The sequence below is a fragment of the Lissotriton vulgaris genome, chromosome 11, assembly GCF_964263255.1.
Source record: "Lissotriton vulgaris chromosome 11, aLisVul1.2, whole genome shotgun sequence".
Lineage (NCBI taxonomy): Eukaryota > Metazoa > Chordata > Amphibia > Caudata > Salamandridae > Lissotriton > Lissotriton vulgaris.
In genome coordinates, this window is record NC_141699.1 from 11,123,278 (window position 1) to 11,150,820 (window position 27,543).

General features: G+C 46.5%; 1 protein-coding gene across 1 annotated transcript in view; it reads left to right on the plus strand.

The window, feature by feature from the left end:
* LOC147678890 (uncharacterized) overlaps positions 1–27,543 on the plus strand; it is a 197,227-nt gene that overhangs the window by 43,501 nt on the left and 126,183 nt on the right. The window contains exon 4 of the mRNA XM_086942655.1: positions 26,979–27,374. Coding sequence (XP_086798781.1) covers positions 26,979–27,374 — 396 coding nt within the window. The remainder of the gene's footprint in view (positions 1–26,978; positions 27,375–27,543) is intronic.

Consider the following 27,543-nt stretch of genomic DNA (forward strand, 5'->3'; position numbering starts at 1 on the left):
TGTGCCCAACAACTGATTCACATTGATTAAGAGAGGTTTATGGCTACTAATACTTATATTTTAATTCATGCTATTGGTTGCTTTTTGGCTAATCAGGTCAAGGCTGCAATACTTATGCTGGATGCCGAAAAGGCTTTTGACCTGGTTGACTGGCATGCCCTATTTTTTTCATTCTCGAAAGTTCGTATTTCCACATCAGCTGATGGGTATGCTGAAAGAAGTATGTAATCAGTATATAATCAGGCAGATGCCAAAAGTATTATTAATGAGAAGGGAGCTGGGATGGTCAGCATAATCGGGATAATCGGAGACCCCAACATGTTCTACCACACCCTATTAGATACCTCAGTATTTTTTTAACAAATGAATATGCTCAATTGTCCCTGTTAAATTATGGAAATATGCTGTCTAAAGTAAAAACAAATATTAGATAAATGAACTCTTTTGAATCTATCACTAATTGGATGGTTTTCAATGATAAAAATGTCTATACTTCCACTATTCTTATTTATTTTTATTAACCTTCTCCTTAAAATTCATAGTTCCTATTTTAAAGAATTGGATGAAATGATTCAAATGTTTGTTTGGAACAACAAGCAACCCAGGGTAAAATTAACTATACTTCCATTAGATATAGCACAGGGTGGTTTAACACTATACTATCCAGCCTTTCTGGTTAATTTGACAATGCAATTAGCCGAAACAAATTTGGTTTATGATCATTTTTTATTAAATCAAATGGAATTTGAGAGTGCCATCAACTTCCAAGTTTTTTTACAATCGGCACAACTTCCAAAAATAACTAGATATAAGGTCTTACTAGCCTTATCAGTACAAATCCATCTCTTTTTAAGATCTTGAGATGTACTGGCATATGATGCCTATACCCCTATCCAAGATTGTGTGATGGGGGGTTTAATATTGTCCAGGGGGATATACCACTTATGACAAGATCTAGGTTTTGATCAGCTTGGGAATTTTTATAATCATGATTATTAATCACATGGGAAAATATATTGGTACAACATGGCAAAGTATTACTTTATGGATGAGTTTTTGCCAGGTAGCTAATTTCCTCAAAAGCAAATATGCTCTGCTGTGTGAACCAGCACATCAGATTATCAGGCAAATGGTAAATAGGATGGTGGGTGTGGGGTCCTGGTATCATTTACTGCACTAGAAGGCTATTGGGGATAAATCCATTATGGAAAAGCTTCAGAACATTCATAATGTGACAGGATGTAAATTTAATATAAAAGAGAAGCAGCAGCTTAGTGAGATAGGTCACAGAGCACTGCGAGGGGCTAACTTCAGGAGAATGAGTTTTCTTTCCAGATGGATGGCATACCATATGCCATTGCCATTATACAAATTGTTTACAACAATGGGTAATCAATGTTTTAGATGCCAAAAGCTGGAAGAAGGTGGCTGGGTGCATACTTTTATGGCATGTATTAACCTACAGCAATTTTGGAAAGATGTTTTTGTAACTACTGGTCACTGTATGTCTATAACAATTGTTCCATCTTGCATGCTGGTGTTATTTGTTTTTTCAGGGGAGGTAAGATGTTTAAAAATATATCAGTGGCAAGGTCACTAATTTTACAGAAATGGAGAACAAATTTACAACCGACGATCAGGTACTGGATCATCAAGATGTGCAGGACCTATAAATTTGAGGAGGCTTATGCAATGAGTTTGGGTGCCACTGTAAGATTCAGGGCACGTTTTTCCTCGCACTTTACAAAGTAATGCATTCCATTGTAAGCAGATTGTACCGACATATGTAAGCACTTTTGTCATCAGTATGCTGCTAACTGTGTATGCACTTTATTAATTGTTATATGATTAGCTGTGATCACATTAATGCAGGGCTGTTTCTGGGTTCTGATATTTTAGTAATTACTATGCTACTAGACGTATTTGCACTTCAAAGATTTATCTCTTATGCTGCTAGAGTTAATGGATTTTTAATCTTGCTGGTAAAGTTGTGATACTTTTATTCTGATGGGGATAGACCGTGTTGAAATTGCACAATGTAAGGTAATGATTAATGTACGGCACTTACATATGGGAAGACTTGATTTATATTAGTAGTGTGCCATGGTTCGGTGTCGTTGGCTGCTAGGAACTGTAGCTGAGATATGCTATTTTCAGCATGTTATACTTTTTATTATTTATAAGATTGGTATCAATTTTTTTCCCCCTGTAATGCTCTTTGTTCTGCTCTAATAAAAATAAACAAGCATTTGCAATGCAATGGTCTCGGCATCATTATAGGTAGAGCTATTGGCATTGCTCATGACATTTCTTTTTTTTTCTTTAAATCATAAATAAATGGCATTGTCATTTACATTGCCAATACACAGCACTCTGCACTCAACAGCACACACCACTCTGCACCTGCACTCACTGCTCTGCACACTCACTCTGCACTCACTACTGTGCACTCACTACTGTGCACTCACTACTCTGCACTCACTATTCTGCATTCTGCACACTCACTCTGCACTCACTACTCTGCACTCACTACTCTGCACTCACTATTCTACATTCTGCACACTCACTCTGCACTCACTACTCTGCACTCTGCACTCACTACTCTGCACTCTGCACTCACTACTCTGCACTCACTACTCTGCACTCTGCACTCACTACTCTGCACTTTGCACACTCACTCTGCACTCACTACTCTGCACTCTGCACTCACTACTCTGCACTCACTACTCTGCACTCACTACTCACTACTCTGCACTCACTACTCTGCACTCACTACTCACTACTCTGCACTCTGCACTCACTACTCTGCACTCACTACTCTGCACTCACTACTCACTACTCTGCACTCACTACTCACTACTCTGCACCCACTTCTCACTACTCTGCACTCACTTCTCACTACTCTGCACTCACTACTCTGTTCTCTGTACTCACTACGCTGCACTCTGCACTCACTACTCTGCACTTTGCACACTCACTCTGCACTCACTACTCTGCACTCACTACTCTGCACTCACTACTCTGCACTCACTACTCTGCACTCACTACTCTGCACTCACTACTATCCAAAACAGTAATTTGCCGCATCCTCTTTTATATAGTGTAATAGAATTTTAGAATAATGACATTCACAGTGCTTCCTATCCCAGACTGGGACCTCGTAGTACTATAAATAAGTCACAATTCCTGACTGCACCAGTCAGGGTTTAATTCTGTGACTCTGGTCACACACGAAAGCATCTGCAGTGATCACATTAGGCAACTGAGGTTTCTTAAGGTTAAAAAGTACATTCCCCTTTAATTAGTTTAACTTGCATTTTGTTTCATTTGAGGTGTGCATGTTTTTATATGCAGTTACCTGAAGGCTTCATACTCACTGACCCTACGTCATGCCACTCAGTTGTACCGTCCTCACACCTTTTTTATGGCCTGTAGATGCTACGTGTAAATGAAGGCAACCTAGAAACATGACTTACAGGCTATCTTCATTAAAATGTAATTGCAGACCCATGTGTGCCTCCCTGGGAATATATACATGCACAGCCCCCCAGGTGGGCGCGCCCCAAAGTGTGAAGACCTCTGACTTACGGTCTAGCAATTCTGGTCCTTTTGACAGAGTCACAGCAGGCAGTTTCTGTTCAACCTGACTCAGCTTCCTGTAGTTTCCCTCCTATAGGCAGCATCTTCCTAATGCAGGGGGCCCTCCTAAGCAGCCAGCCAGTTCCTAACTTCAAGGAAAGCCCAGGACACCTGCTCCTTGCAGGCTGCTGAGCTACTCAGGCTTCTGGTCCTGATCCTGGTCAAGGGGAATTGGCAGTCAATAGCTCATCCCCTAGCCACTGCAGTGGGACCCCAGATTCTGAAAGAGGAACTTGGCACCCTGGGAGGGTAGTGTATGTCCCAGATTTGTTCTCCGTTGTAGACCGAGTTTGTGTATTTCACTAGCCAGAGAGCGGTTTCAGGCCGGTTTCAGGCCATCTTGACTTTCGCGTATTAGCTCCAGTCTGGTCCTGGCAGGTCTTTGTCTTGTGGTGTCAGCAGGAAGGTCGGTGGGGGTAGGAGCCTGCTGTCGGAGAGACCCAAAAGACCGCAGCGTTTGCCCACTAAACATCCACTTAACCTAGTGTGGAAACCAATTCTGGAAAAGAGCGTTCCAGGAAAGGGGCGGGGTTTACCGTACACAATAAAATAACTCAGTCTCCCATCTTGCACATCCTTCAGCCTTGTCCCAGAAGTGATGAGAAACCCTGCAATTCACAATGCTGTCTGGGGTGATCTGTAACCCTCCATCTTGGGTTACACTTAAGCGCAGGATTTCAAAATCGATTTCATGGGGCCACCTGCTTAGGCCACCGAACACCATACACAGCCCCACCGTGCATGCATTGTGCTCACACGTACGTACAGGCGCGCAACATACGTATCATCCACGTGCAGCCTGAAGTGTAGTTCGACATAATGAAAAGCAAGCCTCACTGTTCCTTTAGTAATTGGACCAAAGCGGCAGCGTTAGCACCACTAGGTGGCGTCAAATGCGATGTTTTCTCCTCACCCCAGTCCACAAATTGCCTTCAATACAAATCCTCCTTGGTGGGATACCAAGAGGGCCCCCGCAAAGGGTTTGGCGCCCATCCCCCCCACAAACGCTTCTGACATGATTGCCATAGAGGTTGCTGTGGGCTGCAGAGCTGGCCCGGTGCTGCAGAGCTGGCCTGTGCTGTGCACTGGCAACAGCTCTCCACACAGCACAGCAGCGACCGCTGCGAACACTGCACGGAAACGACACGCTCGCGCCTTGGCCTGTGCAGTGTCCTGCCAATACCGTGGCGCGGTGTTGTTTGCAATAAATCACCGCCGTGCCAGGTGAGGGTTATGGCATTATTTGCAAACCTACAGAATGTAATTATGCTCGTGAGGGGAAGAAAGGTGCCGAGCGCGAGGCGGGGCCTACCGGCAGCGCCGAGGAGGCTGCACGTGCTACGTTTGTGCGTACGCTTCTACCTGATCACGAGCAAGGACGCCGGAGTGATGCCACGCTCCATTTCTTGCTGGTTTGACTTCTCGTTTTGATGAATTGCAGAGTTTTGGGTCACCCATCGAGCTCTGAAAATCGCCTCGCTTCCTTTCTGTTCGTTTGTGCAGTGTTTAGAATTCCATGCATGGAGGTATTTAAAACAAGCAGGCGAGGCAGGAGATCCCGAACTCAGTGAGCGCAGGTAGGACGGGAAGTCAGGCAAAGTCGCCTGTGACGGGGGCGGGGCTGCGTACGTAACCGGAAGAGAAGGCGGAGTGAAAGCGTCTCGCGAGTCGCGACGCCAGAAGGAGAGCGGAGTCCCTCAGAATTGATCTGGTAAGTTACAAAGGGCTGGGGGGGGGGCTCGGTTCCCTCGTTGTGTGTGTATGCATGTGTGCGACGGCGGGGGAGGGGGGGGTGCACTCGTGTGTGTGTGTGTGTGTGCGCGCGCGCGTGTGTGTATGTCTGCGGAGGGGGGGTGGGTGTCTCTGTATGTATGTGCGTGGGCGCTTGTGTGTGTGTGTGTATGCGCATGCGTGTGTGTGTGTATGCGCATGCGTGTGTGGTGCTTGCGCTTCCCAGGAGACAGCGCCTGGCCACAGCGCGCGTTCCAGTTACAAATCGCCTGGAAGGATGCGCGTGGCCGGGACTGTCTCCTGGGAAGCATAGTCCCTGACAAAAGATCTCCGGCGGAGACGCGCTTCCGCGCGTTGACGCCGAGACCTAAAAATGAGCCCCTCAACACAACTATCAACCATGGACTTGACTTGTGTTTCTAAGGAAGACCATCAATAATACTGCTTGAGGCCCTTACATGTTATGGTGACCTCCAAGTGTCCTTGAAGTGCAGCCATAATTATGTCTTTCCTCAAGCTCTCCAGCGGGATGAACAGATCTTGCCACCAAATCATTTACCTCAGATAACTTGGTGGCCACTTGAAAAAAAGTTTTCAACTCACCAGACAGCTGGCTGCCTTCAGTCCAACCTTCTGTTATGAAGCTCTTGACTTGACTAAGTTTGGAGTCTATTGCATAGGCTTCCTACCAAGCCTTTTCAGTAACGAGAGCACACTTGACAACAGCATCTAGTGCAGCCACTAAATACTCACTGTTCTCTAACCCATCATTATCTTGCTCCTCTTCTAATGCCATACGTGCTAGACAGTCGGCCCAGTCATTTTTTTCTCCAAGCAAGTGTTTGATGTTAAAATTATACTCTTGTAATTTAGACAGCAACTGCACCAGTCTTTCTTCGGCTTTACCTGCTCCACTACCACTTAAAATGTGCATACGTGGTTTGTGATCAGTAAAAACCCCAAACTCTTGACCCTGAATATAGGTCCTGAATTTGCGTATGGTCCAGAAGTCTTGAGTTCTGTTGTGCTGTAATGTGTCTCAGCTGGTCTCCACATTCTGTTTGCGAAGGCTATGGAGTGTTCTTCAAAAAACAAAAAGAGGAGTATCCTCAGCCACAGTGTCCTAGTGATCAAACAAGGAGGGAGAAAGATGCAGATAAAAAAAGAATTCTTTCCTTTTTTTAGAAACCCCTCACTCACCAACCTGGTTGGTGACATGCTTCATCATCGGGGTCCACCTGAGTACCGAGTGCCACTCAGGTGTGCTTTGACGCTAGCAACTACAGCGGAGCTGGTTCTTTTGTGAGTTGTGAAAGTGTATTTAGGAAATAAGTGAGTTAAAAAAGTGTTCTACATGTACTCCCTGCAGCCTTTATTCTAGATTCATGTGACACGGTTAAAAACAAGTGGGATGATTCTACTGGCTTGGTTTGACCAGAAAGTATCAGTGTTGTTGTGAGAATATGGTTAACATGTTTCAACCTTTTCAAAAATTGTTAGGTTTTCGTCAGGACCAAGTGAGTTGAGAGGTGTGTGCACGCTAAGGCGCACCCGTCCCAGACTCAGCTAGATGCCAGACCGTGTACTTACGGTTCAGTGTACTTACAACCTTCTGTGTAAGAAAAATCTGAAACAATAGAGCTGAACAAAATGGTTCCACATTGATACACATTTTTTCGAGTGAGTTGCTCCAAAACAAAGTGCATTCCTTCTCCGTGAAATGTAATTGGAGGTATAACTATATACTGAATACAGTGTTCATGGTGTGCAGCGGCACTCTTCAGACAAGCATGCAGTGGTACATCACTATTCGAAGTGCATTCTTTGTCTGATCTCTATGAGTGCCTTCATTTTTATTCCATACCCACTCAACATTCACCATTTCAAAAGTGTTCGTCATGCATTTTTTCAATTCCTTGGAGCGCCTTATGACTAGTCATGATTTTAGTGCATTCAATGCCCTTCAATCAGGCATGATGTGATAATACACTTGGTATTAACTGATATAGGTGTGGGAGCCAAGGTTTATTCTCTAAAAGAAATTGCTTAAAAGAAAGAGGTACACTCAAAAGAGGCAGTGGACTTACTCGTAACTAACTGTAGTTGTTCTCCATGGATACCGTGGGTGGGGGTGGGGGGGGGCTTTAAATGAGCATTCTACAGGCGAGAGAAGTTAAAAATGTAAAGTTTTTAGTTGTGGTTCAGCATTACACTACGAGACACTTAGGGAATGACATCGGCCCCTGCATGTGAACGCCGAATAAATGCAGAGCCCACCCGCAGAGTTAAATTCTGACTTGTCAAAATTAAGCGGCCCGCCGGAAACCTGTCTATCGTCCACACGGAGTCCCGAGGATACTGGTGGACACAGTTACTCTGGGTAGGCATCAACCAATCACAGCGCTCGCGTCACGGTGAGCTGATCAAGACGCGAGTGACGGGAGGGCGTTGTGTAGTAAACGTCCTGTGCAGGTTAAGGAACAGGGTAAAAACAAAGGTTTGACCATTACATGTAAGGGGTCTAGGGTAAGTTCCTAGTCATATTGTAAGTAGCAAGGAAACTTTATTGAATCCCTAGTCTTCCGTGCATTTAATTAATGTGGATAGAAATGGTGATATGTTGGTAATTTGGACTCTATTGTTTAGCACAGTTGGCATACATACATTAATGGTGAAAACATGCTTGTTATTTCACTGTTTCAATGGTGGAAAAATGGAAGATTAGAGGGATAGTAAATATTGAATCACGGTTAATTCGTCATAAGAAGATAGTATTTACTCAGTGTTTGAGCCCAGCCTTCTAAAAGTCGTTAAAGAAGGGCAATGGATATTCAAATTATTCTGTGCTGTTGGTACATTTATATGTAGAGGCAGTAAGTGTCCAGGGGCATATCAGTGAATACCAAGTGTATTATCACGTAATGCCTGATTAAAGGGCATTGAATGCACTAAAATCATGACTAGTCATAAGGCGCTCCAAGGAATTGAAGGAACGCATGACACCCACTTTTGAAATGGTGAATGTTGAGTGGGTATGGAATGAAAATGAAGGCACTCAGAGATCAGACAAAGAATGCACTTTGAATAGTGATGTACCACTGCATGCGGTAAACGTCGTTTACAATGCGGTGTTTACACCGCACGACCTTTACCACACTGCCATTACAACGCAAGTCGTTATTACGACTTGCGCTGGATGGCGCTGTTGGTTAAGGAATATTGTAATTTTGTATTCCAACACCTTCCCTACTGTTACGTGGACTGGTGTTGGAATATAAAATTATAATATTCCTCAATCCGTGCCCTCCAAAGCAAGTAGTTGTAACGACTTGCGTTGTAATAACCGCGTTGTGAAGTACTGCGATCTAAAAGATCGCGTTGTACTTACATCCACTGCATGTTTGTCTGAAGAGTGCCGCTGCAATAACAGCATCGTCAAAGAATTTACCAACCCCTCAGCCAACTCCAACGACATCACCCCCTCTCAAGCCCTCTGCGACTCCCTAGCTTCGTTCTTCCACAACAAAATCGCAGACATCCACAACAGCTTCGACAACCGACCCGGAGACCAACCCACCCAACCTTCTGCAGGACCTTCACCCCCCTTGAACATCCTTAATGACTGGAACCCAATCTCCACTGAGGACACCATTCGCCTGATGAACTCCATCCATTCAGGATCCCCCTCAGACCCTTGCCCTCACCACATCTTCAACAAAGCAGACTCCATCATAGCACCACACCTCCGAGACGTCATCAACTGCTCCCTCAAATCCGGCACCTTCCCAGAAAGCTGGAAACACGCCGAACTCAGCGCCCTTCTGAAAAAACCCACAGCTGACCCCACCGAACTCAAAAACTACTGCCCCATCTCGCTCCTCCCATTCCCGGCCAAAGTCATCGAGAAAGCTGTCAACAACCAGCTCGCCGCCTTCCTCGAAACCAACAAATCCCTCGACTCCTCACAGTCCGGCTTCCGAGCCAAACACAGCACTGAGACCGCACTCATCGCAGCAACAGACGACATTCGAACTCTACTGGACAATGGAGACACAGTCGCCCTCATCCTCCTCGACCTCTCCGCAGCCTTCGACACAGTCTGCCATAGCACCCTTCTACAGCGCCTCAGAAACATCGGAATCCAAGGAATAGCACTGGAATGGATCACCTCGTTCTTCACCGGAAGAACCCAGAGAGTCCGCCTCCCACCATTCCACTCAGAGGCCACTGAAGTCATCTGCGGCGTACCACAAGGGTCCTCACTCAGTCCCACCCTCTTCAACGTATACATGAGCCCCCTCGCGGCCATCGCACGCCAACACAACCTCAACATCATCTCCTACGCTGATGACACTCAACTGATCCTATCACTCACCAAAGACCCTAACACCGCCAAAACCAACCTACATGAAGGAATGACAGATGTAGCCGAGTGGATGAAGCACAGCCGTCTGAAACTTAACTCAGACAAAACAGAAGTCCTTATCTTAGGTACCTCCCCCTCCGCCTGGGATGACTCTTGGTGGCCAGAGGCCCTTGGAAAAGCACCCATCCCGACGGACCACGCACGGCGTCATCCTGGCTCCTCACTCTCGATGAACAGACAAGTCAACGCCGTTTCATCATCTTGCTTCAACATTCTTTGCATGCTCAAAAAAACATTTCGCTGGATCCCCACCGAAACCAGAAAAACGGTCACCCATGCACTGGTCACCAGCCGCCTGGACTACGGAAACACCCTATACGCCGGTATCACTGCAAAACTCCAGAAAAAACTCCAACGCATCCAGAACGCATCAGCCAGACTCATACTAGACATCCCACGTAAAGACCACATCTCTAATCACCTGAAAAACCTCCACTGGTTCCCCGTCAATAAGAGGATTACTTTCCGCCTCCTAACCCACGCACACAAAGCACTTTACGAACTTGGACCCGAATGCCTCAACACACGACTTTCCTTCTACACCCCTTCCCGCCAACTACGATCCTCCAACCAAGCGCTTGCTACCGTACCTCGCATCAATAAAACCACCATGGGAGGTAGATCCTTCTCCTACCTCACAGCTAAAACCTGGAACTCACTCCCCACTCACCTTCGTCTCACTCAGAACCACCTAGCATTCAGAAAGCAACTTAAAACTTGGATATTCGACAAGTAATTCCCCACCCTTCTTCAAGCGCCTTGAGACCCTCCGGGTATGTAGCGCGCTATATAAATCTTTTGACTTGACTTGACTTGACTTGAAGGTTGAAACATGTTGACCATATTCTCACAACGAAACTGATACTTTCTGGTCAAATCATGCCAGTAGAAGTATCCCACTTTTTTTTTAACCGTGTCTCACGACTCTAGAATAAAGGCTGCAGGGAGTACATTTAGAACACTTTTTTAACTTACTTATTTCCTAAATAAACTTTCACAACTCACAAAAGAACCAGCTCTGCTGTAGTTACAGGCGTCGAAGCACACCTGAGTGGCACTCGGTCACTCGGGTGGACCCCGATGATGAAGCATATCACCAACCAGGTTGGTAAGTGAGGGGTTTCTAAAAAAGGAAATAATTCTTTCTTTATCTGCATTTTTCTCCCTCCATGTTTGATCACTAGGACACTGTGTCCTGGGGATACTCCTCTTTTTGTTTTTTAAAAATAAAGAAGCTCCAGTGGATTAGGAGTATAACCCAATAAGAATACCCTTACTCTCCCGTTGTTTATTACGTATGGAGTGTTCTTACCTGCCACCCATTGTCTAAAAACAACTTCCAGACCAGTTAAACTTGCATCAACACTGATGAAACACTTGCAGTCATCCTGAAATGGGTGTAATGCAGGAGCCACAGCGATCAAGTTCTTATCTTTGTCAAATGTCTCAGATAGTTTGTCTGTCCATTTGAATTTGCACCCTTCCTAAACAAGGCTTGCAAAGGGTCTACCGTCTATGAATATCCATGTACAAAACAGCAATATTCTACTAGACCCAAAAATGAGCAAAGAGCATTTCTATCGTTGGGGGGAGCAGCATTGCAAATGGCCTTGATCAAGGAAAACTTGGGTTTGATACCATCAAGTGAGATTGTGCACCCTAAATACTCAAGCTCTTGTTTGCCAAATTTGTATTTGTCCTGCCTCATCGTCATTCCTGCAGTGGATAACAGAGAGTACTTTATGCAAAGTTGTGTTATTTGCCTTCCAACTGCTAGCAAAAACCAGTATGTGCTTGAACCCGGGATATATGTTCACCAAAAGATTGTCCTTGAGTTTTTGAAAGACGTAGCTGTCGAAGCTAGGCCAAAGCGAAGTTTAAGATTTTAGAAACTCCAAATGGGGTGACAAACGTAGTACATTCGTGTGACTCAGCTGAGAGCGGTATTTGGTGGCAAGGCAAGTGCAAGTTAGGGATGGAAAAGAATTTGGCTGCCCCCTATTTGGCTAGCAACTCTTGTATTTTTGGGAAAGGGTGGCAGTCAATCAGGTTATTCTTGTTTAAGGTGTACAAGTCAACGCAAAGCATGACGCATGACCTCATCTTTTTTCTTCCTCGCCACCATGATGGGAGAAACCTACTCTAAAGAGACGCCGTGCTATAACGCATTCAGAGCACAAAAATTTTAGCACAGATTTAAGTTCATCTCTTGCACTCAGCGGTAGAGGACATACCTTGTGAATAATGGCTGGGCTCCTGATTTGAGATGAATTTGGTGTTCAAAACCCATCTTGTCAGTAAACACACTAGGAAAATGTTTAAAAATGCTTTCAATGACTGTGGCACATAAACCCTCTTCAGCACACACCACAGAGGGATCTTAATCCACACAACCTGCAGGAATATCACCTATTACTATGAGATTCTCAGTTCCCAGCATTAAGTATAGACTTATTATAGCCAAATCTTGCCACCCAATGATATTCCGCACTTTGATGGCTACATGCACTTGCAACAATGTGCCTACATAAACATTCCACCCTGGGCATAAAATACCCATCATATCTATCTCCACTTTGCTTTGGGGTTTACATCCATCTGTTTCAGCTTGATCTTACTATTCCATTTGTAATGAAATGTGACATCTGACAGTATGGTAATCGGCGATCCAGAGTCAGCTATAACATGAATCTCTATATTGCCAATTACCGCAGTACACCAGGACCCCTAGACTTTGCTGGAATCAAAGAGAGTTACATTCAACAGTTAGTATGACATTTTAGGAAAGTAGGTTTCTGTTGCAGTACCCCCCACATTTTATGCCAGGTTTATGATGCACTTTGACTTGATTTAACCTGGGTCCCTGCCAAACAGGTTTCCAGGGACCGTGTTCTTTCCCCAAGACTGTACCTTTGACTGGAGCTTTGAATGGAATAAGGCACAACGGCGGATTGGGATAGCCGCAGTTCCCAGCTATATTCCCTGCATGGTAAATCCAAAGATAATTCAAGTTGGTGTGCACATACAACTCCTGCACCTGCCGTTTTTGGGGGCCAACTGCCCAGCAGAGAAAGAACTACACCAACATTTGGAGTGGTGAACTACCCAGGTAGTCAGTTCAATAAATGTGTTCCCTTGTTTGGGTTGTATCAAAATCAATCCTTTATTTTCTTTTTTTTTTTAAACTTTATTTTTGTTGCAGGGTAAACACGGATCTCATCAGCCCATATGTTGCATTACAAAACTGCCGACTTTACATTGATATAAATCACAATTGTTATCACGGCCCATCAGCCCATATCCCTGAGGCCGGGCGGCGCAGTGTCATTTAATCAGCCAGCATTATAAAGTCATTGTCATTTCGGGCTTTCCATATCCAATCGGTAACCTGCATTTTGTTTATACCGCACCCTCCCTCCCCCCCACTGTGTCCGTTGTAACTAAGATAACATTCCCCAACATGTACATTGCCACATCCAGTCCATTGTGCTCCACGGTATTCGCGACATCTGCCTTGTGGTCGTCGTTCCCCCCCCCCCCCCCCCCCCCACCCCACCACTTCCCCCCTCCCAGCACCTCCCCACTGAACATTGCCTTTCCAGTCTTGTATTTTTAAAATTCCTCCTCGAGTTGTACACCTGTCCCCTCACGACCTCATCATGTCACAATTGGTCTCACTCCAGTGACTGACCCTCCGTTCTCAGCCCCTCCCTCCTCACTGCCCTCCCTCAAGACCATGGTATTGCCTACACTTCGCCCAGACTCTCCGGAACTTTTTGGGGCACCCTCTCGCCTTATATGTTACCCTTTCTGCCACCATGTAGAGATCTAGGCCCCTTCTCCATTCCTCTATGTTCGGTGTCTCTACTGCCCCCCAGTGTTTTGCTATGTCCCTCTTTGCCACTACCAGTGCTAGCACTAGAAATATGAGTTGATTGCGTGGTAGGTCTACTTCATTCGTCATGCCCAACAATGCCAATTTTGGATCCCGCTCTAATTCTATCCCTAAGACTTCCCCTAGTTCCGTAAAAATGTGTGTCCAATATAGTTGTATTTTATCACACGACCAGATAGTGTGGTGAAAGTCTCCTATTTGATGTTTACATCTGAGACACATGGTGTCTGTTATTTTCCCTGTTCTGAGGAGGCGCACCCTATCAAAGTACGTCCTGTGGAGCACGTTCAGTTGAATGAGTCTCAGCCTAGATTTAATCACTACCTCGCATGGGTGCATCAGGACTATTTCCCAATCTAAATTTTCCATTTCGCCCACGTCTGCCTCCCACAACCTCCTTAATTTCGTTAAGTCACCGAGCATATTATTGGTTAGTGTCATGTATGTGAGTGAGACCGCCTGATGTGTTAACTGTTCCTGCAGGAGTCTACCTTCCAGCGGTGCGTATTCAGGCAGGTCCCTAAGTGTGATGTGTTGGGCTCTCCATGCATGCGTCAATTGTGTATGTTTGAAAAGTTGCGAGCGGTGTAGACCAAATTCCTCTTGTAGCCTGTGAAACGACTTCAATTCCCCCTTATTTATGACATCTCCAATATGCGAGATGCCTATGTCGTCCCATCTTTGGAAACCCTTCAATTTTTTCAATTCCGTCAGCCAATGGCACTGCCACAACGGCGTCTGTCTAGTTAGTCTCCCGTGCCATCCCATACGTACCCATGCTCGTAGCGTGATCAATGTCGCAGGTAGGAGCGACTTACGAATCTTTCCTCCATATAAATAGTGATGCACACTGTGTGGGGACATCTTCTGTCTCTCCAGTGCATATGTCGGGTGGTCGGCCGGGGCATGGATCCAGTCGTTTATGGGCGTCAGGTGTTCCGCCCAATAGTATGCTTCTAGATTGGGTAAGGAAATCCCCCCATTGTACTGGTGTCGTTGGAGTGTCTGAAGGGCAATACCCGGCTGTTTCCCCAGCCATAGGTCGGAACGGAGGTCCGCGTGAACCTTAGGTAATGCGGTAGCCGGGAGCGGGTAGTACTCATTTTGGAGTGAATAGAGGAACTTTGGGAGGGTAATCATTTTATACATTGCTGCCCTACCCAGCAGGGTGATTGGCAGTTGCCTCCATCTATTCATGTCCTCTATCGCTTCGGTCATGACTCGCTCTACATTTCTATTGAAAGAGAGCACTTTTTCGGCGTCTAAGGATAGAAACCAGTGAGGTTCCTCTCTATCCTTGACTTCTTGCAGCCAATTGTGCGTGCGTCTCAGATTTAGTTTAGTCGCTCTGTCTGGCAAGAAACTGGATTGGTCTGCGTGTATGAGGTCTGGGATCACTGACCTCAGGCGGGCCGCCAGCACCGTAGCCAATATCTTCACCTCAATGTTAAGGAGTGAAATGGGGCGATACGAAGCGCAATCGTCTGTGGGTTTGCCCTTTTTGTGAATCGGGACAATGGTGGCCCGAGTGATATCCGGTGGAAGGCTTCCTGCCTGGTAAGCTTCAGTATACAGGGCCTTCAGGTGGCGTGTCAAGAGATCTGCTGTACGTTTAAAAAATTCCGCCGGGAATCCGTTGGGCCCTGGCGTTTTCCCTGTTTTAAGTTTATTAATGGCCTCAGAGATCTCGTCGGGTGAGATGTCGGCCTCCATTGCCACGCTGAATTCAGTCGCTAGTGTAGGAAGATCCACTCCCTCCATGTATTGTAGCGCGTCCTCCACCGTCCCAAGGTCTCTCGCCGCGTAGAAGCCTTCATAGTGGGACGCAAAGGCTTCGGCTATCTCCTGTTCGTTGCATACCAAGTTGCCATCGGACCGTTTAATCCGTTCCACCTATCTCGCTGCCCTTTCTTTCCTGCTTAACCATGCTAGGAGCTTGCCTGATTTGTCGCCCACATCGTATAGCCGGTGCAGGGTTGTCAATGATTGCGTCCGTGCTTCGTTCGAGACTACCTCTCTATATTCCCGCTGCTTGTCTAGCAAGCGCCTCAAAACAACTTCATCTTTGCGTACTCCTCTTCTAACTGCAGTATTGTGGCCTCCAGTTCCGCTACCACTGCCTGTTGTTTCCTATGGTCTTCTCGTAATCTACTCTGTGCCCTATCTCTCAGGACCGTTTTCATGGCCTCCCAGAAGGTTACTCCGGAGTCAACCGTGCCTTCATTTTCTGCCACATAGACTTTGACGTCGGCCCGGAGTCCTCTCATTATCTCTGGTTTCTGGAGATCCCAGGCTGCCAATCGCCATTCTGCGCCTGTCCAACCCCTGCCTGCCCCAACCTTCACGTACAACGGTGAGTGATCAGAGATTCCCCGTGCTTTATATGTCACCTCGTCCCCAGTAGTGAGGTATTGCCTGGCCATGAAAATGTAGTCTAGTCTCAAGAACACTCTATGGGCCCCGGAGTAGAAGGAGTATTCCTCTATGGTAGGGTGTCGCCATCTCCATACATCAGTAAGACCCAGATTGGCCATGTGTTGTGACAGGGCCGTCCTCGCCCCTCCTCTACGCGTTGGCCCTGTGCGGTCTAGCTCTTCCGACATAACGTCGTAAAAGTCACCCCCCACTATTTGTATTGTATCTGCAGTCTCTAGGAGGATCGCAGCTATCGCCTTGTGTGTGCGTGCCTGCAGTTTCGGTGGGGCATAGACCGAGAGTATTGTGTATCTTTGCCTCCTCCACACTCCCTGTACACCGGCATAGGTCCCCTGTGGGTCACTCCATGTACGGAGTATAGTAAATGGAAATGCTTTATTTATCAGTATGGCAACTCCTCTTGAATCTTGGGTGTACCCTGCGTGTGCTAGGACCGCATACCTCCCTCGTGCTATGAATGTACATTTTCCGCCTCTGAGGTGTGTCTCCTGCAGTAGGGCAAAATCTGGCGCCACCCTCTTGATGTATGCGTTCACTAGTCCCCTTTTAATTCCATGTGAGGATTGACACCCCCCTGCCTTCCTGCGGTGGTGTGGTCAGTGTACCTGCCATGTTGGTGGATGGTGTTTATGTTCAGTTGGCGTTGGTGCTGGACGCCAGTAGTGGTGCTGCAACTCGCCTGATTGTGGCTGTCCCCCTCCCCACCTCCCCCCCTAACCCCAACTTATGCAACTTTTCCCCCCGGTGACCCCCACCTCCCTCCCCTTCCAGACTCATTCCCTCCGAGGACCGAGCTGTCAGTAGGAGTCGGTCTGTCGCCCGCCCTCACCCACCCACTATGTGGTTATGTAACACTACCACACAGTCCTATAAACGAGTCAAACAAACACAATAAAAAGGGGGTGGTTACAACTTGCGTGCTTCTCTGCAGAGGGCTGCCATTTCAGTCCTGCCTGTCCACTCGGTTCTTCAGTCACCATCAGTTTCTCCAATACACTGTAAATCCGGTTTATTATCCATTTTGGCCTTGCACCTTTTAGTATTTGGAGTCTTGAGATTCCGACTCAGGCGCACTGTGTTGTCCCGACAGGTCTTGTTCCAGGCCCCTGATCTCTTTAACCAATGGATGATCCGATTGTCCTGCTTCTTCCTCTTCTTCCCCGGCCGAAGTGTGGCTGTCCAGTATTTCCTCCTCGTCTCCTTCTGAGCGTGCCGTGTTTTGCAGCACCGCAAATCTCGACCCTTGTGCTGTTGCACCTCTTGGGGAGGCCGAGCGCCCCTTTCGCGCTCGCCCCGTGTCGCGGCCTCTATACGGCGTTGCCGGTGTTTGTCTCTTAGATCTTCTGGATTTCAGTCTTTGGGGTTTCGGAAGTTCCCATTGCGCCGCAGTCCTCAGTGACCTGCCCAGCGCATCACGCCTCGCCGTCTCTACTATTGAGGATCGGGCGCTCCTCCAACCACTACCATGCGTCCTCCGGGTGTGTGAAGAAAAGGGTTTTGTCGTTGATCACTTTTAGTTTCGCCGGGAACAGCAGCATGTATGGTAGTTTCAGGTCCCTCAGCTTCGCCTTAACTGAGTCGAAGGACCGCCTCTGCTTTTGCACCTCCTGGCTGTAGTCTGGGAAGATCATAACATGTGAGTTTTCTAGCCGGATCTCCCCCTTCTTCCTCGCCTCCTTCAGTATCAAGTCTCTGTCAGCATAATTCAAAAAACGTGCGAGCACCGGTCGCGGTCGAGCCCCTTCCGGAGGTTTCGCAAGGAGGGCCCTGTGTGCCCTTTCTATAATGAAACACGGCGAGAATTGCGCTTGTGGAAAAGTGTCCCGTAGCCACGTGTGCAGGAAAGATACCATATCATTCTGTTCAATTCCTTCCTGAAATCCAACAAAACGCAGGTTATTGCGTCGTGACCTATTTTCGGCGTCGTCCACCTTCCAGGCCAGCTGACGATGTGAGGCCTGCAGTTCCGCCATTTCCCTTCGGAGAGTCGTGATCGAGTCTTCTGTCTCTCCCATTCGCGTTTCCGCCGATGTGACCCTGTCGGACAAATTCCGTAAGTCCTGCCTCAGTAGCGTCACCTCTGACCCCACCTCGCCAATTTTGCCCTCCAACACCGCTCTGGACTCCTGGATATCCGCGCGGGAGGCCTGGATCGCCGCCATCAGTAGTTCAGTGTCTGTGCGTGCGGGCTGCACCGTTTGGAGGCCCTCAGTTACTGGGCGCGGCGCCGCAAAGTTGTCCATGGGCCCTTTGACTGGATTTCCTTTTTCCCCATTTTTGTGTCGCAGCTACCGCCGGGACGCTTCTGCCGCCCTTCGACGGCCTTCACCCGGGTGGTTAGACGTGGCCTTCCGGTGCTCCCCTCCTGCCCAAGGTCTTCTCCACTGTCTTCTGCAATTGCCCGGCCGGGCACCTCCTCATGTGGCTTCCTCGTTGATTCTCTACCGCGTCGGGGTTAGGGCTTGGGGTCCGGCGTCATATCCCGACCCGCTGTAACCTTGTCCTCGTCTCTCCACCTGCTCAGAGGTCGTCGGACTGTCCACTTGCCACGCCGAGGGGCAGCCGCGCCGTCGCTGACCTTCAGGCTTAGGTCGTGCTCCCTTCCTTGTCCCTGGATCGCCAACCGCCGCTCTGCGTCCCCGTGTCGTGACCTTCATTCGCTGTTACTGCGGTATGGTGCTCCCCTGTGGTCCCCTCTCTGTCGCCGGTGGCGTAAAAATGGCGAGCCGCCCACAATCACGCCGCCAGGTGCCCCCCCCCAGGGCGAGTGCGGGTGTCCCCTCTCCAGTAGGGCGCGCTCTCTCCCTCTACCCGGCTCCTGGCTCCGGATCGTTTGGGATGGTTAGAATCTGGGCGCCCTTGCTGCTCCCGCCTCAGATGTTGCGATCCGGTTCAGTGGCGCGTATGTCCCACCACCAGGTAGAGGCTCCCGCTATGCTGCCCCACGGGAGCACGGGTGGAGGGGGGGTCCTGGGGCCGGGTTAGCACCCCCCACTTCCGCCGGGAAATACAGTCCAGGGCACACAGTCCCACGGGGAGGGGGGGGGGCTAGGCTTGCACCCACCGCGCTTTTCACTTCACGCGCCGCTGGTCTGCCGCATTCCCGCTGTGGCGTTCCTTGCCCTTCGTTTCGCTCACCGGTCTCCCTTCCTCAGCCAGCCGGATGCTCCATCTACGGCTCTCGGCGGTGTCTGCTCGGCTACACAGCTCCGGGTGCCATATTGATATAGGTCCCCTTCAGACGTTCGTCCTCCCACCGAGCTGGGGGGCGAGGGAGGGGGTGTCAGCGTGGGGACTCACTGCGGGTTCCAGTCGGCTCGTCAGACGTCCCCCGCCGCCACACACAGGAGCAAAGAAAGATCTCGGAGTGAACGATCACTTCTTTCCGCCTCCTCAGGAACCGACGGCCGCCATGTTGGTGCAGCCGGGCAGGCGAGCCTGTCAGTCCGGGGCAATTTCGTCGGCTCTGGCACCAGAAACCTCCGCTTTTTTCCCTTCGTGTCGGTGCCGGACACCCTTAGGCACAGTTTAGTATCAGTTTTTCGTGTGCAGGATTAGTGCTATCGCCGGATCACTGGGCAGCCTCGCCGGAGCTCCGCCGCTGTACGTCTTACCCGGCCATGCTGTTGGCCACGCCCTCAATCCTTTATTTTCAATGTCATCCGACAATAAAAAGTTCCAGTCCTGGAGCTTTCCCCTTTTTTTAAACCTTTAATTGCTTTTAATATTTCTTCAGAGATGATTTGTTTATTAAGATATTCCTCTTTATCCTGAGCTGGCTTTGGTAAGGGATCCTTTTGCAGCCATTCATTAATCTTGTCTATCTGTGGCTAAGGAGTTTTCCCTATATACATTTTGGGAAAAGTAGGTGAACGCTTTCCCAATGGCCTGTCCTGATCATCTTGACATGGTTTACCAGTTTCCTCCAGCACTATCTCTTTAATTGAGCTCCTGATCATGTCACACCTTGTCTTCCAGACCAGCAATTTATCACACCCCTCACCATATTCATAGTGTGCTAATTTGCTGGTATTCCATTTTTTTGTACTATCTTGTCCAAAGGTTACGTTAGCTTGTTTTTGACTTCTTCAATCTGCCTTTGTGTGTTTGTTATTATGACGATATTATCTGTCTAATGCAGGGCTCAATATAATGCAGTCATTTTAGTGTCCATCACTTTGTTTTCCATCTAGACCGAGCCAGGCCACTGTCTAGAGATAACTCCAATTTTACTGCGAAGTGGTCTGAGAGATGTTCTGGGAGGTGGATAACTTCTTTAATCCTGTTCTTCAATCTGGTGTCTATCAAAAAATAATCTATACTTGAAGCTTGGCCATAATTCTTGTTGTTATGTGTATATTCCTTATTCTTGCCAGCTTTATAACGCCAGGGATCTATCAAGCCCCAATTTTCCATTGAATTATGTATTAATGTTGGTCTCAGGGAGGATTTATCCAATACAGGGTCCAATGCTACATTGAAATCTCCCCCCATTATGATAACATTCCCGTTATCTAACAACTGTTGGAAAATTTCTTGAGGCGGGACTGGGTCATCAGTATTTGGACCATAACTTATAAGATAATATATTATAATATTAACACTAACCGTGACGATTAACCATCTCCCTTTAGGATTCAAAGTCATTTTCATTATTTTAGCTTGGGTGGAGTTTTTTAACAAAATTGCAACTCCTTTCACTTTGCAATTTTGATTTGTAAATGCGTATTGGCTAATCCATCTATGGCCCTTTATTATCTCTTCCCATTCTTCCTGATATAGGTGTGTCTCTTGCAAGAATATGATGTCATTCTTTGATTGTTTTAAAAATTGAAGAACTCTCCTTCTTCTACCTGGAACCCTTGGGCTATTTGTGTTCCATGTTAAAATAGTCCGGCTGTGCGTCTTATTTGTTACTGTTTCCAGCCCATCCAACTCCCAGCACCTTCATTTTAAACTCATTTGTCACATAGGAAGAGTGTATATATTTTTTTATTTTCTCCCACTTGCTCCCCACCCAGTGCCCACCTTTCCTACTCTTTATATCTAATGTGTAACCCCTACGCCACCCCGATGTATCCCTCCCCCATCCAAGGGGACCCTCCCTTTGACCAAACTGGGCATTTTAGCATGCCCATCAGCTCTCATCTCCCTGGGATCAATGTGTATCCTTGATTAGTTGCTGGACAATTAATCTAATGATGTGTTTGTATTTGCTACAACTCTTGGCTTCGGTTGGCTCTTTTATATTGCACATTTTATTATTCCACATTATTCTTAGTGTGGTTGGCAATTTCATTTGGACAGTGGCTCTTAGTGATTTGAGTTCTTACATGTGTTTACCAAATTCCCATTGTCGTTTTGAGTTGCTTTCGCTAAGTCAGAATAGATGCGAAAAGTCCAATCATCTTTTGTGTATGAGCCTACTTTCAAAGCTTCCGAGAGTATCAATTCTTTGATCGAGTAGGTATTGAAATTTGTAAGGATTTTCCTAGACTTGTCTCTATGGAGATTTCTTCTAAAGCGGTCCCTGTGAACTCGCTGTATGTCCTGTTGAAGATCTAATTGTATGTTGCCGGTATCTGTTCTTTTATCAGATTTATAATGAAGTCCTTCAAGTTTCCTCTTTCTTTCCCCTCTGGAATATTAAGAACCCCTAGATTGTTCCTTCTTGAGTGGTTCTCTAAAGCTTCTTCCTTCTCTTTAAGTGCTTTCCCTCCCACTTTAAGGTTTTGAATCTCCTTGCTAATACGAATTACTTCATCTTTCATAACCTCTATAGATGCTTCCATATTGCTGATTCTTTCAGTCAGGTCTGTCATTTTAAGTTCAAGTGTCTCACAAGCCTCTCAGATTTAAGCTTGATTTGCTTCTGATTTTGCAAATTTATGTTTAATCTTTTCTGAAATCGTGAGTAGAAGACCTCCTATAGTTTCCTGATTCATTGGCAGTGATGGTGTACCCTCCTCTACTTGGTTGAAGTCTCCCCTGAGTCCATTGTATTTATATGGCTTACTACCTCTTCTGACAAAACCTGAAACCTGTTTACTGGCGACAAGTCCTCTATTGCCCCGCCCTCAGGGTGATTCACACTATGGGTACAAGTGATTGAACCAGAGATTATACCGTTGGGTAGTTCTTCAGTCTCCCCACTTTAAAAAAAGATTTTCGTGAGGGTGTGATTTTTATTTTCCCTCCAAAGAGGTCTGTTGTACTCCTAGAATTACCACCTCTTTTTTTACCAGAGTAAACGGGGGTTGACCTCTAATAGGCCCACTTATTGCCAGTGTTGAGACCTGTGTTGTGGGGATGATTAAATGGAGGGGACCCACTCACCTCTCCCACTTCCCCCACTCTCAACTGTAAGGAATCTAAATCCACGTGGATATTCCTCAAAGTCTACCTATTTTACCTTGGGGTCTTACTTGAGGATTGGATCTTGCCTATGTACTGTCCATTTTCTTCCTCTCTCCCGGTCCCAGGATGCTTGTTTCCGGTCCAGGGAAGACATGGCTTGGCAGTTCGGGCTGGAACTGTTCCCATGAGGCACAGGGTCAGACTGATTTGCATACGGCCATTTCTGAACTGGGGTGGTGGAGTGAGCTAAAGAATGGTGATGGATTAAACCCAGATCAGTTGACTGGGGGGTGAGTGTTTGATTTGCTCAAATGCTCCGTCCATCATCCCCTTTGGTATCACTTTGTTCGCCATAAGTTGGCAGGGTATGCCCAGACGTGGGTCCCTTGCTCACTCTACCACTGGATTCAAGATAACCTGGCTGATGAGGATTATGAATCCGAAACCGGTCCCAGGATGCTTGGTTCCGGGCCAGGGAAGACATGGCTTGGCAGTTCGGGCTGGAACTGTTCCAATGAGGCACAGGGTCAGACTGATTTGCATACGGCCATTTCTGAACTGGGGTGGTGGAGTGAGCTAAAGAATGGTGATGGATTAAACCCAGATCAGTTGGCTGGGGGGTGAGTGTTTGATTTGCTCAAATGCTCCGTCCATCATCCTCATTGGTATCGCTTTGCTACCTCTTCTGACAAAACCTGAAACCTGTTTACTGGCGACAAGTCCTCTATTGCCCCGCCCTCAGGGTGATTCACACTATGGGTACAGGTGACTGAACCAGAGATTATACCGTTGGGTAGGTTCTCAGTCTCCCCACTTTAAAAAAAGATTTTTGTGAGGGTGTCATTTTTATTTTCCCTCCAAAGGGGTCTGTTGTACTCCTAGAATTACCACCTCTTTTTACCAGAGTAAACAGGGGTTCACCTCTATTATGCCCACTTATTGCTGGTGTTGAGACCTGTGTTGTGGGGATGATAACTGGAGGGGACCCACTCACCTCTCCCACTTCCCCGACTCTCAACTGTAAGGAATCTAAATCCACGTGGAAATTCCTCAAAGTGTACCTATTTTACCTTGGGGCCTTACTTCAGGATTGGATGTTGCCTACGTACTGTCCATTTTCTTCCTCTCTCTTTTTTTGTGAAGGCGGATCTCCCCTGCACCTTATCTTTTGCTCCCGACCTGGGTAACCTTTTAGGGCTCATATGAGAAGGTCGTAAGTCCAACGCTCAATTCTGCTCCACGGGCTACAGTGTCACGCTTGTGCTGACACAGCTTTTACCCCGGAAGTGGATCCACGTCACTGCCTGCTGATCCCAACTCACCTGCCCGGCGGCAAGAGACCACAGAGTCCCGTGGGTAACTCATCGCGTATCCTGTGGAGTCGGGCCGTGCGGGTCAACAGAGGGAAACAACCTTTACAACACAGTCATTATATCGCACTACACTTACAACTTAGTCATTACATTCCAACATCCTTTACAACTCATGTCACTACAACGTAGACATTACAACGCATACCTTTACAACGCATGACACTACATCACATGCCACCACAACACAGGCATTACAACGCATACCATTTCAACGCCTCCCATGACAACGCATAGTATCCCTACACTATCCAACACGTACCGTACTGTTGCACCCCCTGGAGTTAGACTAGTAATTTTTACCCCTACACTATCCAACACTTACCCTACTGTTGCACCCCCTGGAGTATCCAATACTTACCTTAAATGTAATGTAATGGTATGTGTTGTAATGGTATGCATTGTAAAGTTAGTATGCGATGTAATGGAATGCGTTGTAAAGGTAGTTTCTTAAAATGCGATGTAGTGTCATGCGATGTAACGGAATGCGTTGTAGAGGATGTTGCGATGTAAAAACTGCGTTGTAAGTGCATTTGTTGTAAATGTATGCGTTGTAACGTCCTACATTCCTCAAATGCTGAGCACCCCCCTGCCTTGGTGAACCAACTCTTGAGTCCCAAAAAATCCTCTGAAACAACGTCAAGGTAAGTGTGCTCCAGAAGAGACAAGACGCTTACAGTCTGCTCGTTAGCCAACCGCCATGTTCCCCGCCGATCACCCGAGCGTCTCGTCCCCTTTGAAGTTTTTAGTATTTTCTTTTGCTGCATGGTCAAAGTACTGTTTTTCAACTAAAAAATAAGCACTGGGCGGGACAATATGTGCTTGTGTCTGGTGGTTGCCTGCTGAGGTCTGAGCTCTGGACCTACCACACAGCTACATCTCTAAGACGCCTCTTGCTGCTTTCTACCCTAAATATCAAGAATGGAAGGAGTAAACTTGGCATAGGACAAGATTGAAATGGTGTGGGGATGGTATCTGTTATTAGTTAATTGACCGCTGTCTGTAAGAAACTAATTTCCAGTATAATTCTCAATGTAGATGGAAAGGAGGAGGGCTTAAATCTGGTGAGGAAACCAATCTTCCTTGTGTACTGCATTTGGTACTGCATTATTTTGTACTGGAGTGTATGGTACTTAAGAATTAGATCTACTTTCTTCCAAGGAACTAGGGGCCATATATGCTCATTTCTGGTTGCAAAATAATGATCACAGTTTGCGACCAGTTAAGATTTTGAATAGCCAACCTATGTGCTAATAGATGGGTTCTTATAAATCCAAATCGTAGTGGGTCGGAACCCTACCTACCTCATGCATAGAAATAAGTTAGGTCTCAAATTCCAACTCTCCATGAATGAAGGTCATCATAGGGATGGCCGTACCTCCGGGAACTCCTCTGATTTTCTGTACAGAAAAGATGCCAGTTCAAGCTCTGACCCATGCATACAAGGCCCTAGACAACTGCGGACTTGCCTACTTGAACCACCTTTCTCTAACCCTCATCCCTCGCCATATACATAGCAAATGCGAAGGACGCTCCTTCTCCTACCTAGCAGCGAAGACATGGAATGAGCTACCCTTTTATCTACAGACCTCCCCCACCTCATCCAGAGTTGTGAACGTTCCTGAAGACCAGGCTATTCAGCTAATCAACTGGACCCTGCCAGTGTCTGGATACCATCATAGGTGACAAGAAGGACTCTGCAAATCTTCTATTTGATTTATTTAGGGAGAGTGGCCTGCTGCAGTCAACAGACTCCTATACCTGTGATTGCTTTTTAATAAAGAAAACTTTTTTTTCTAAATGTAGCCTGTTTTCTTTTAAGGATTGAGACTGCATTTAAAAAGAAGAGTATTATGTTTTTTTGTTTGTTAAAGAGCAGGCAGTGGCCTTGAATATTTTACTTTCACAATAGGGAATGCATTCCAAGGGACAGTTTCCTAAATGAGTTACCATGTTGATAAAATAGCAATGTTTTGCAACCTGATTTTTGTCGCAAAACACTGACACATTACATACTTACTCGGTATTTGGGAGGGATGCCTACAAAACAGCCCTCCTAAGTACAGAATTGGTATTTAGTCGGGTTCCCATTTTAGGAGCTTCTGACTCCTAAAATGAGATTAGTAAATAAGAAAAAGCATCTTAACTGTCACAAACTCCAATTTGGGTGGGTTTACGTCTGTTATAATGCGTAGTACAACTGGCCCTACAATAACTCCTTGCACCTGATTCCGTTTTTGCGGAAAGGAAAGCTCAGCAGCCTGTCGCTGGAACTCAATGCTGTGTCTGAGTTTCAGTGCAACTTCACGAAACAATGAGAGCCAGCTCCTCGAATCTTCCTCACACATGGCAAACGCTCCTTGAAACTAGCTGTTGCGCTATGACCTTCAAAGCAACTACTCTGCTAATAACCAACTCCAACTCTGAATGCATGAAAAGGATCCATCTTGCGATGGAGTTACGGTTGGAGCCACTGCAGAGTCCAAAGTAGAACCTTAGAGACTGTTTCTAAGCCTGATAGCTAAACAGAACATTAATAGTTGGAGTTAGAACCCAAGATGGTGATTCGTTGAGGTCTGACACTAAGGCTGGGACATGGTCTCTTGGCCTGGTTGAATTGAATATGTATGCTCTGTTTCTGGTGTGTTGGGTCTTTTGCTGAAAACCTGTGCTAGTTGAGATTTTTTTTAACTTTATTAAAAGTATATTAAAACTGGCACAAAATAAAGAGAACTTAACATAATGTTTAATAAGTATACATACATTCTTACAGAATGTAGAGTGCTAATCCGATAACCTCTGGCAAGCACCTGGCCCCAGGTTTTCATAGGGATAGGATATTAATTTATCTAATCCCAGATTAGTGGTGGAAAAAGTTTAGTTAAATTATGAATGAAATGTTTTTAAGCTACATGTTTTGACTAAAGACATCGAACTCATTGTAATTATTTCCATTCACAAAAAACACCCTGATCCATTTCTGGTCTTTTTACCGTCCTGCAAAAGTTCTAGAAGTTGAAATGTTACAAGGCTTTTCTCTGATTAATGTAGATATAGGCAAGTGGAATGTCCCTGAAGTCTAACACATAGTCTCTTTGCTTTTTCTTTTGCCTTTGTTTTACAGCTTTGAAAATCAAGTCTCTCTCTTTGGACAAGGGTACATTATTAACCAAACGAGGTACAAGACTTCTTATCCCTTGCCACTATGAGACAGACAGCAAGGCCCACCCTACTGAGCTGGCGGTGGAGTGGGGTGTGGTGAAAGATTCATACAAATGGTACACGCCTGTGATCCGGGTTCTGGACTCGTTTGTGGAGCCATTACCACAGCCCGACACTTACAGTGCAAGAGCTCAGATGTTCCTGTCCCTCCTCCCCCTGGGCAACTGTTCTCTTGTCATCAACCCTGTATTTGCACACGACAGCGGCCTATACCAAGTAAAGATGTACTTTGATGGGCAGCTTTTTCAAAAGTCGCCAAGTATCCACGTCCAAGTCGTCAAAAATGACGAAGACATTGGTAAGTGCTTTTCACTTTTTCCAAACACTTCTCGCACTGATGGGCACTTGAGAACCACTTTATCTGGAACTTCCAATGGTAAATGGTAACTGTTGCAAAAACATTGTACAGTTCATGCTGTTCTTCACCATTTGTTCTGCTAAATAATATTACAAATGAAGCCAGAATT